The sequence below is a fragment of the Chinchilla lanigera genome, unplaced genomic scaffold (genome assembly GCF_000276665.1).
Source record: "Chinchilla lanigera isolate Chin_1 unplaced genomic scaffold, ChiLan1.0 scaffold00210, whole genome shotgun sequence".
In the NCBI taxonomy this organism is placed as follows: Eukaryota; Metazoa; Chordata; class Mammalia; order Rodentia; family Chinchillidae; genus Chinchilla; species Chinchilla lanigera.
The window spans coordinates 288463-301098 of NW_004955611.1; the positions used below are offsets into that span (position 1 = coordinate 288463).

At 39.0% G+C, this 12636-nt stretch overlaps 2 protein-coding genes across 3 annotated transcripts in view; one reads left to right on the top strand and one right to left on the bottom strand.

Moving 5' to 3' along the window:
* The window catches only part of LOC102016119 (protocadherin alpha-C2), a 203784-nt gene that overhangs the window by 135103 nt on the left and 56045 nt on the right, over nucleotides 1-12636 (bottom strand). The gene's annotated exons all lie outside the window — the stretch shown is intronic.
* On the top strand, nucleotides 2-3506 carry LOC102017831 (protocadherin alpha-4-like; the record flags this gene model as incomplete). The annotated part of the gene is given in 5 exon segments (XM_013510123.1): nucleotides 2-322; nucleotides 324-468; nucleotides 506-1003; nucleotides 1006-2318; nucleotides 3366-3506. Coding segments are annotated over 5 exon segments (2418 nt in total), but the record flags the coding sequence as incomplete, so codon positions are not given.

Sequence of the window (12636 nt, forward strand, 5' to 3'; positions counted from 1 at the left end):
CTACTCGGTCCCCGAGGAGGCCAAGCACGGCACCTTCGTGGGCCGCATCGCGCAGGACCTGGGGCTGGAGCTGGCGGAGCTGGTGCCGCGCCTGTTCCAGGTGGCGTGCAAGGAGCGCGCGGACCTCCTGGAGGTAAATCTGCAGAATGGCATTTTGTTTGTGAACGCTCAAATCGACTTCGAGAAGCTGTGTGGGCAGAGCGCGGAGTGCAGCATCCACCTAGAGGTGATCGTGGACGGGCTGCTGCGGGTTTTCCACGTGGAGGTGGAGGTGAAGGACATTAACCACAACCCTCCGGTGTTTCCAGCAACCCAAAAAGAGTCTGTTCATCGCAGAATCTAGGCCACTTGGCACTCGGTTACCACTAGAGGGCGCATGGGACACAGATGTTGGAGCCAATGCTCTGCTGACTTACAGACTGAGCCCCAGGGAATACTTTTTGCCGGAAAAACCATCTGATGACAAGCGGATGAAAGGTCTTGGGCTTATATTACAGAAATCTTTAGATCGAAAAAAAAAAAAAGAAATCTTTAGATCGAGAAGAAATTCCGGAGATATTTTTAGAGCTCACCGTTACTGATGGAGGCAAACCTGAGCTGACTGGCTCTGTCCAGTTACTCATTACAGTAGTGGATGCCAATGATAATGTTCCAGTTTTTGATAGAACACTTTATATGGTAAAATTGCCCAAAAATGTCCCAGATGGAATGATGGTAATTAAAATCAATGCTTCTGATGTAGATGAAGGCTTGAATGGGGAAATTATTTTTTCACTTTCAACTGATATTTCACCAAATGTGGCATCCAAGTTCCACATGAACCTATTTACAGGGGAAATTGTTGTAAAGGGAAACATTGATTTTGAAGAATGCAAATCCTATGAAATACTCATAGAGGCCATTGACAAGGGACAGCCTCCACTCTCTGACCATTGTAGAGTTATTGTAGAAGTAGAAGATGCCAGTGATAATGCCCCAGATTTGGAATTGAAGTCTGTATTAACTGAGTGAGAGAGAACACTGAAGTGGGCACCATCATTGCTCTGATCAGCATGTCCGACAGTGACTCTGGTATCAGTGAACAGAGGACCTGCTTTTTGACTCCTCAGGTCCCTTTCAAGCTGGCATCCACCTATAAGAATTACTATTCACTGGTGCTGGACAGTGCCCTAGATCATGAGTCCACTTCTGCCTATCAGGTGTCAGTGACCGTGCGGGATGTGGGTTTACCCTCCCTGTATGTCTCTGCCACCGTGTCCATGGAGGTGGCAGACATGAACAACAATGCACCAGCGTTCGCGCAGCCCAAGTACACGGTGTTCATGAAGGAGAACAACCCGCCGGGCTCCCACATCTTCACGGTGTGCGCGCGCGACGCGGACACGCAGGAGAACGCGCTGGTGTCCTACTCGCTGGTGGAGCGGCGCGTGGGCGAGTGCGCACTGTCGAGCTACGTGTCAGTGCACGCGGAGAGTGGCAGGGTGTTCACGCTGCAGCCTCTGGACCGCGAGGAGCTGGAGCTTCTGCAGTTCCAGGTGAGCGTGCGGGACTCTGGTGTGCCTGCCCTGGGGAGCAACGTGACTCTGCAGGTGTTTGTGCTGGATGAGAATGACAATTCGCCCTCGCTACTGGGAATTAGGCCAGGCAGAGCTGGGCCCACTGTGAGTACATTGGTGTCTCGTTCAGTGTGTGCAGGCCACGTGGTGACAAAGGTTCATGTCGTGGATGTGGACTCTGGCTACAATGCATGGCTGTCCTATGAGCTGCTGCCAATTTTGGGTGGCACGCGTAGCCCGCTTCAGGTGGGGCTGTACACAGGTGAGATCAGCACCACATGTGCCTTGGACGAGAAGGATGCACCACATCAGTCCCTGTTGGTGTTGGTGAAGGACCATGGCAAGCCTGCGTTGATGGCTACTGCCACCCTGTTGGTGTCACTGGTGGAGAGTGGCCAGACACCAAAAGCCTTGCTGCGGACACTTGTGAGCATGTCAGGCTCTGAGAAGGCAATAGTGGATATGAATGTGTACCTGATCATTGCCATCTGCACGGTGTTCAGCTTGTTGGTGCTCACGCTGCTGCTGTACACAGCACTACACTGCTCTGTGCTGCCTGGTGACAGCATGTGTGGACCTGGGAAGCCCACGCTGGTGTGCTTGAGAGCTGTGGGGAGATGGTCATACTCGCATCAGAGGGGGCAGAGGGTATGCTCCTGGGAGGGCCTGCCCAAGAAGGACCTCATGGCCTTCAGCCTGAGTTTCCCGAATTCTAGGGATAGAGAGGAGCGATTAGAGACAACTGAGGATTCCTTTGCAAAGGTTAGTGTATAATATCCTTTTGTTCTATTTTCTTATATGTTTCTTCTTCAGACTTTTTGAGCATTTCCTTCATTATTGTTGTCATTTCACTTTTTGCCTGAGAGAGTATTTCTGATCTCATCTCTTCCATGGCCTTATGGAGTTATTTCTTTACTTCCATTGCAATCCTTTCAGCTATTTCAGTCATGTGTTAACCAAGTTCTCCTATGTTGATGTCTCCTGGACTTGTTCTGAGTGGGGTGGAGTTTTGGGATTGTGTTTTAGTCTTTGGTTTTGACATGTTTGCTACCAGATACAGAAAGCTCAGTTTCCCTCATCAGTAGCTGCTCTGCAAAGAGCACTATTGTCCCTAGTTTTCCTGTTTTTCAGGTTTGCCCCTGGGTGACCTCTGAGTAGCGCTACTTAGTCTCAGATTTTCCGGCAGTTTTTGATTTGTATCTAGTTATCCCTTTCTCAGACATGGGCACTGTTGTCAGCTGATGGCCAACCATCTGATCCAGCGTCCCCTTGCAGTTGAGGGCACGTGCATGATCTCACTTAGGTTGCACTGGTGTGTCAATCCCGGTCCAGTGGACCTATGTCCCCAGGCAGTTTAGGGTACAGGCATAATTCAGACACAAACTGCAGGGTCTACAGTTTGTGAACCACTTGAGTCTATGTCTCCAGTCAGTTCAGGACTGATGAGCCCAGGATGGGATACAGGAACATACAGGATCTAGATTCAGCCCAGATGGATAGCAGTCACAGACTACCCCATCCTTCAACTCGCTAGGTGGTCTGGGCAAAGGCAAAACACAGACTCGAACCATGGGTCAGGCAGCTCCTGGAGCACTCGCTCACTCGGTGCAGGGTGTGCGGTGGCTGGGAGAGCCTACATGCCCTGCCCCCAGCCAGAGAAGTCCCTGGAGCTTCTGAGTGAGGACAGCCTCTCTGCTGTGGGTTCAGGGAGGGCAGAGACTCAGTCTGTAATGTCGGTGGCATCATGCTTCGCATGCTCTGCCCTCAGGGAGTAGATGGGAAATACCTGGCTCTCTCTGTGCATTTCAGCTGGGAACTGTGGCGGTGTGGGCCAAGCACAAACTCGAAACCACAGGTCCAGCAGCTCTCGGAGCACTGGTTCTCTCGGCACAGGGCACGCGGGGCTTTTTGAATATTTTTAAACCAACATTTGATATGAAAAGACGGTAGCATACAATACATATTTAATATACTATCAAAAAATTAAATGGAAGCAGAATTATACACAGAGGGGTTATTTAAATTTATTTGAAATACCAATTAAAATAACCTGGCATCAAACTTCTCATCTGCAATACCAGGAGCCAGAAGATTCTACAATGGGAGAATAGCATATAAGGACTACTAAAAAATAATTAAGACTCAAAAATGTTATGTGAAGCAAAATTATCATTTGCATATTAGAGTAAAATGTTTTTCAAATAATATGCAAGAACTCAATGTGTATGAGCTCCAAATGCTTTACAAAAGTACTACAAGATATTTCATTTAATAAACAAACAAAAACATGATGCATGAAATCAGGAAAGACAAAAATAGTGCTGAGCAAAGAACCACAACTGTGAATGAAAAGATAGATTCTTGGATGGATTAATGGATTAATGGATGGATGGATGGATGGATGGACTGAAAATATAACTGATAATGAAAACCTCTTCTTGAAGCAGAGATAATATATCATAGTAAAAATTCTGAATACAATTATTAGTATAAATGTGCTCAAAAAAACTAAAGTTACTTTTAAGATACAGTAAATGGAGATAGTAATATGCAAATCATTACATTAGGAAAGGAGAGGGAAAGTAGAAGTAAAATATTTTAAATTCTTAACCTATGGGACAGCAGAGAAAGACAAAATCATCTCAAGGAAATGTGAGATATCTCCCTTAGTAGTAACAATAAAATCACATTGTTGAATTAGGAGAGCAGTGGTCTTACTGTTTTCCATACATAAAAATAAAATATTTATAAGACATTTCTGAATAAATGTATGCTTCCTACTTTATTTTGGAATTATGCACATGAGCAAAAATCATTGAAAAAGGCAGTTACTTTGAGAAAATTAAGTACTTCAGTGTTTTTGTTATTTGTTAAATTATACAAAGATTAGCACCTATCCCTGAATAATTAAACTTCAAAATATTCAAACTGAACTGTAACATTTGTAAGTTATAGTTATATACTTGTAGAAAGTAGCATACATTAAAAATTGTTTTTATTAATTGAAATTTGCACTCTTAAAAAGTACATAACACTATGAACCAATACATTCTTATATCAGAATTATCACATGCAGACTACAAGACAAATGTAGTTGTCATATTTACAAAATTACATAGGCTTAAGCCAGGTGTAGTGGCACACACCTGTTTTCCCAGCTACTCAGGAGGCTGAGGCAGGAGAATCTCTTAGCCCAATATTTCAAGGCCAGCCTGGGGAACATAGTGATATCCTGTCTCAAAAAAAATAAAAATAATAAATAATAAAAATTACACAAATTTAACCATACCTACAAGAAACTTATTAAAAATAATATAGCCTATTTTAAAATGAACAAATAGCACACATAGAAATGAAAAATAAAATAACCATACTTTGAAATACTCAGTATAGGATTTCTGTTACCAGTGGTACAGAGTTCATATTTGAACAAAACAAATGCTTCAAAATGTTACAAGCACCTAAAGCTTAATAAAGTCATGAAGGGCTAATAGGTAGAGATGTTTGAAAAAAAGACACAAATTCAGATGGTAAGTCCAGCTTTCTGAGTACTTTTTGTCTTGTTTGTTTATAGATAAGAGGTGAATAAATGCTTAGATATAATGTTGAAAGTCTCCCAGACCATAAATAGCCATTCTTTTGGGGTTAGGAAGTTGAAAAACTGCACTTGACAAGTACATGTAAACTACAGAAGACAATCAAGCCCAGGTATTATAAACAGCTGTAATCTCAGCACTTAGGAGACTAAAGCAGGAGGGTCACTGTGAGTCTGAGGCCAGGTTGGGCTACATAGAAAGTTCAAGCCTCAACTACATATCAAGACCCTGTTTTTCAAAAAAATCAAGTTCTCATCGAGAATATATTAAGCCTGAAATGAGCTAAGATTACCCAAAATATCTGCCAGAAGTAAATTCGAATCCACTCTGGGGGAAGAAAACATTATAACACATCCAAAATTATCTCCAGGAAGAAGTGTTCAATATATATTTCACCACAAATTCAAAGACAGCCAGGTTAGTGTGGAGACAAAAAATACTATGAAGGCACAATTTTAAAACAGGTCACAGAAACAGACACATAGGGACCCTAGTTTGAAGCATTATCAGAAAAAGATGGTGAAAAAATGTTTTGTTATATTCAAGAAATGAAATCCCAGATTGATCTTTTCAACAGGAAACTAGATATTATAAAAAGTATTATAAATTATAATAATGAACAAAAAGAAATATCCTAGTCTACTTGTGCTTATATTAAATAGTATCACAGAATGGGTTATTTACAAGAACAGAAATTTATATCTCACAGTTCTGGAGGCTGAGAAATCCAAAATTAAAGCACCAGCCTCTAGTAAGGGTCTTCTTGTTGTATTCTCACAGCATGGAAGTGGGGAGGACAAAACAGGGATAAGTTTCCTTTGTCAAAACCTTTTTAATGGTATTAATCAACTTCCCAAAAAGTTAAATTTCTTAATATAGTTGTATTGGAAACTGAGTTTTTAACACATGAATTTTGAGATACACTGAGAAAATAGCAAGATGAGAATTAATGGACTTTAAGATGGTAAACTACCTATAATAAAGTCCAGAAAACAAATGGTATTAAAATAAAATGTAAAGACAGAGTAACTAGGAATGAAGTTAAAATATGCTTAGTTGCAACAATAAGAGGTTGGAAAACAACAAAGCAAAAACAACAATGGAGAAGAAAATGGCTGAGGATATGACCACATTAGATAAAACATACACTTACAAATTCAAAATTCCCAATAAATTAAAACCAACAAATATAACGTAACTCACACTGAGACATGTCATGATAAAATGTCAAAATGTCAAACACAGACAAAATTTTTAAAGTATCCAGAGGAAAAAGAGATGACAGCTTTAAAGGAATCAAAGTTATATTAACAGCTGACTTCTTGACAGCAATAATGAAAACTAGAAGACAATGGAATAATATTTTTTAATTTTCCAGGTAAAAAATGATCAACTAAGATTATATTCTCTTTAAAATGACCTTCAACAATTATAATAATGTAAAGACATTTTCAGACAGACAAAACTTGAATTAGGTCTTCTCAGTAACTTTAAATAAAGTATTCCATCACACAAATTCTTGATGGAAGAGCAAAAATGCAGGAAGTAAAGAATAGGAACACAACTGGCAAATGTATAAGTTCATTAAAAATAACACTTCTTGTACAAAATAACTCTAATATTTTGCGGGGTTGAAAAATATTTTAAAGCTTGACAAAATGGTATGTAAGAGCAATTAAAATAAGTTAAAATTTTAACATCCCTGTTTTGTACAAAAAAACAAACTACTGATTAACTTCTTTCTTTTTCCCTCTTTTGTTTTTTTCTGTCTGTCTGTCCATCCATGTGTCTGTCTTGTCAATACTGAGGATCAATCCCACAGGTTCTCACACTGAATTACGAAAGCTAAATCAAGAAGATATAAAAATTTGAAATAACCCAATGTCAGCAAATGAAATAGAAAGTGTAGTTTAAAAATTACCAACAAAGAAAAGCCCAGGTCATGACAGATTCATTGTTGAATTCTACAAGAAATTCAGAGAAGAACTAATCTCATTACTGCTGAAACTCTTTAAGGAAGTTCTGTACAACTGAACTACATCCCCAGGTGTTTCATTTGGCTTCATTTGGCTTGATTTGTATGGTACTGGAGATTGAACCCAGGGCCTTCACACTGAGCTATGTCTCAGCCCTTTAATTTTTACATTGATACAGGGTCTCACTAAGTCACTGAGTTGCTCATGAACTTGAAATCCTCCTGCCTCAGTCTCCTGATTAGCTGGAATTACAGGTATGTGTCACAACACTCAGCATATTATCAATTAACTTTTCACTTTCATATATTAATGATACATGTTTACAGCAATCACTCATAATATATAGCCAAATATATACCTATATATGTATTAAAATATATAAAACTTTAAAATGCAGGAGAAACATATTAATAAAACATATGCAGCAATTTTATAGAGACAAAAAAATGAAATACCTAGAAATGAGACAAGCAGAAAGCTCAAAATAAAATTGCAGATTTATTTTTAAAGATATCAGTAGTCAACCTAAATATAAATAAAAAGTTAAAATCAAAGATCATGTGAAAAGAGTATAGGTTATTCATTGTCATATAAGAAACTATTCCAGCTAATTGATATTTTAAAACTATTTGTATCTACATACATGATCATCAGAGTTTAATTTTTTTTTCCCCCCTCCGGTACCGGGAACTGAACTCACGACCTTGCGCTTGCCAGGCAGGCGCTTTTGCCGCTGAGCTAAATCCCCAGCCCCTCAGAGTTTAATATTTTAATATTTAATGTTTTAAAATGTATTATTACATCTTCTAGTTCTGACTCTGCTGGGTGTTTTTGGTTGGGGTCCTTCAAGTACTTGTAGCCAGAGTCAATAGTATCCTGGTAACTGCTTATGAACTAACTCTGAAGAAAGAAACAAGGACAAAAGAAAGGAAAGGAAAGGAAAGGAAAGGAAAGGAAAGGAAAGGAAAGGAAAGGAAAGGAAAGGAAAGGAAAGAAGGAGAAAAAAAGAAACATCCTGTTTATTAGCATTTGCCTATATTCATGGTAAAAATACTCTCACCATGACCAATTCCAAGTTGGAAAAAGTGACAAAATTTAATGTCACCTTTGGAATAAATTTGCATAATTGATTTTCACAAGCCAGTACAAGAGAAAATCCCAGCACACTCCTAGGCTGAAGCCTTCTCCCCAACTTGTCTAGTCCTTAGCTTAAAATTCTGAAACAGACAGAGGCTGATTAGTAATTTCTCTAAGCATTTGTGGGATCTAACAAGCTCATCTTGAGCTTCTTCACATGGTAACTGTCTCAGAATTCTTACATGTTGTCTCAATCAAAATAAATATTTTCAAAAACCAAGGCATGTTGTAAGATCCTATGACCTGGCTTCAGAAATCCAAGAATGTCACTTCCAACAATAAAGCCAGACAAAATTCAGAGAAGGAAAATTAAACTCTGATTATCATGTATGCAGATACAAATCAAAAAACCTGTAATAGTCTGTAGAGGACCTAAATAAAAAAAAGACTATGCTATGTTCATGAATTGGAAGATGCATATTTTAAAGAGTTCAATTACACAAAAAGTAATCTATAGGTTTCATATTATCCCAATCAAGTCACATTTAAATTTTTGTTTGATGTAAAACTTTAAAAACTCAATCAATAACTCAAATGATATTGTGAAGGATAAAAATTGCCCATTCATGGATAGGATCAAAATAGAATACAAACAAGCAAGAGTCAATATAGAAAACCAAATAAAAAAGAGAAAACAAAATGACAAGATAAAGCAGCAAGATGCAACCCCAGACCCCCAGCCATCCAAGACAATCCCAGAACTCAAGAAGAGAGATGAAATTGGAAAGCAAACACTGGAACTTTCTGAAATGATAGCAGCAGAAGTGAAAAAACAAGTGGAGGGGAAACCCAGTGACCTGCTCCTCCCCCCACACACAAGCTTGGAAGCCAGGCAAAACCCCAGACAGCTCTAGGAGTCTGGGGTCCACTCCCAATCCCTCTTCCCCTCCCGTTGGAGCTGAGCTGCACCTTGAACAGCTTTGGGAACTCCAATGAGTTGCTTCTGCCCCCATACATGAGCTTGGGAGCCAAGGGGAGCCTCAGAAAGCCTCAAGGGCCTTCAGTGCTCCTCCCTGTCCCAACCCTGTACCCTCAGGGGAGCTAAGCTGAAACTCAGACAGCTTCAGGGGCCTCAGTGACTGCACACTTACCCCACTGACTGGTGTGGGAACTGGGTGGGGTAGTGGCAGTGTATGGACATGCAGTGACCATGACCCACCCACTACTACACCCCAGTGGAAACAGGACTGAAACCCAGACAGCTTTGGGAACCCCTGAGTGTGGGCCATGCTGAGCCACAGATAGCTGTGGGAGCATTGGGGATCACACCCTGCCCACACACACACACAAGGCATCACACTGAGCACTAGGGACCCTTGGGTCTTTGCCCCACTACTATGACATCATCCTAGGAGTGAGGCTGAGCTCCAGGGAACCTCAGCATCTCTGAAAATGACAAAAAGCAAAGGAGCAAAATGCAATCTCAGTTCTCTACCCCAACCAGAGCAAGTCTGGGAGATATCAAAACAGACAAGCTTAGAAGTCATACACCTGAAATTTACGAAATGATAGCAACTGAAGTAAAGAAACAACTCCATCAGGCCATAGAAGACATCAGATCAGAAATAATCTCTCAGGTAAAAAAAGAAATGACAACAATAATGAAAGAATTCCTTAGCACATCTAAGGAAGACATAGAAAAAAATAGAGGAGCATAGTAAATTAATGGAAACCTTGAATGAACAGTATAGGAAAGAACTGGAGTGCATGAAACAGATTCAAACAGATATCCAGGAAACTAAAACTTCCACCAAAAACTGGTAAAACTGCTAGAACAAAGCTGAAGATATATTTTCAGACCTTGAAGACAGCATTGCTGTGAATGACCATGAAAGGAAGAATCTCTTAAAAATAACAAGAAACCAAGAAATAACAATTCAATAGCTTCGAGACAAAGCAAAGAAAAACAATCTCAGATTAATAGGCATCAATGAAACAGCAGGTGTCAGCACAAATGACAGAAAAAAGACTATTTGCAGAAGTAATAGTAGAAAATTTCCCAAGCATGGAAAATGAATTGGGCATTCAGTAAGTGAGGCATATAGAACTCCAACTAGCCATAACCAAAATTAATCTAAACCCAGACATATAGTGATCAAGATCCCAGAAATCCAACAAAAAACAGAATATTTAAAGCTGCTAGGGAAAAGAAGCAGATCACCTATAAAGGAAAGACCATCAGAATCACAGCAGATTTCTCAACACAAACCATCAACTCAAGAAGCACCTGAAGTTAAATATTTCAGGTCTTGAAAGAAAACAACTTCCAACCCAGATTCATGTACCCTGCAAAACTATCCTTCAAATTTAATGGAGAAATAAAATGTTTTCACAATAAAGATCAACTGAAGAACTTCATGAGCACCAAACCAACCCAACAAAGAGTACTAAAAGATATTCTAGAATGATATAAAAAGACCACAACTTTCAGAACAACAGAAAGGAAACATCACGCAGAGCAAGCAATTAAACAGAGGGAAACAAGAGGAACCAACCACAGGAAAACATGACAAAGATAAGCCAATACATATCAGTTATAAACATCAATGTAAATGGACTCAATTCCCCAACCAAAAGAAGTAGACTGGAAGAGTGAATCACGAAACAAAATTCAGAAATATGCTGCATACAAGAAACACATTTAACTCGAAAGGAAACTCATAGACTGAAAATTAAAGCATGGAAAACAATACTCCATGTGACAGGTACCTAGAAAACAGCAGGGGTAGCTATTCAGTTTGCAGACAATGGGAACTTCAAACCAAGAGATAAAGAGATAAAGGAAGGTCACTACATACTTGTGAGGGGAAAACTTCAAGAGGAAGAGATAACAATCATAAACAGCTATGTATCAAACACAGGAGCACCCAAGTATACAAGACAAATTTTAACAGACATGAAAAATGAAATAACCAGCAAAATAATCATAACAGGGAACTTTAATACACCATTGTCACAAAGAGATAGATCAACTACACAAAAAATCAGCAAAGATATAACAGAACATAATGAAACTTGTGAACAAATGGACTTAGTAGACCTATACAGAGTGTTACACCTAACAATATTACAATACACATTCTTCTCATCTGCACATGGGACATTCTCTAAAACAGACCATATGCTTAAGAACATAAAACATGCTTAAGGAAATGCAAGGAGCTAAAATTATCTCATGCACACTATCAGACCATAGTGCAATGAAACTGGAAATTAATGACAAAGGAAATTGCAAGAACTCCATAAACACATGGAAATTAAACAGCACTCGCCTGGACAATCAGTGAAATCACAGAAGAAATTAAACACTATATACAGACAAACAAAAATGTAGATACAATTTACAGGAACCTGTGAAATGCAATGAAAGCAATCCTCAGAGGGAAATTTATACCAGTGAATTCCTACCTCAGGAAAACAGACCGAGCACAAATAAACAATCTTATGCTGAACCTCAAGCTTCTAGTAAAAGACCAAATAAAACCAAAAGTCCAGAAACGGAATGAAATTATAAAGCTCAGGGAAGAAATTAATGCAATGAAGACTAAAAACACAATACAAGGAATCAATGAATCAAAGAGTTGGTTTTTGAGACAATAAATAAAATTGATAAACCCCTAGCCAAACTTATTAAAAAAGGAAAGAAAAAACTGACATACATGTAATAAATTATGAAAGAGATGAAATCACTACAGATCCTATGGAAATTCAGAAGATTGTCAGTACCTACTTTGAAAATTTTTACTGTCACAGGGTGGAAAATACAGAGGAAATGGACAGATTTCTAGATACATATGAACTACCAAAGCCGAATGAAGAAGATATAAAAATCCTCCATGACCCTATATCAGCAAGCAAAATTGAAAATGTAATAAAAAACTTGCCAATGAAGAAAAGCCCAGGTCCTGATGGATTTACAGCTGAATTCTACAAGAAATTTAGAGAAGAATTAATGCCAATAATTCTCAAACTCTGTAAGGAAATTAAAAAGGAAAGAATTCTCCCCAACACATTCCTAGAGGCAACTATTATCCTGATACCACAACCAGAGAAAGACACATCCACAAAAGAGAACTACAGGCCAATCTCCCTAGTGATGCAAAAATTTTCAATAAAATACTAGCAAGCAGAATGCAACAAATCATCAAGAAGGTTATACATCATGACCAACTGGGATTCATCCCAGGAATGCAGGGGTTGTTCAATATATGCAAGTCAATTAATGTAATACACCATATCAACAAAGCCAAAAACAAAAATCACATGATCATCTCAATTAATGCAGAAAAAGCTTTTGATAAGTTCAACACTTATTCATGATAAAAACCCTACAGAAAATTGGCATAGATGGACTTTACCTCAATCTGATAA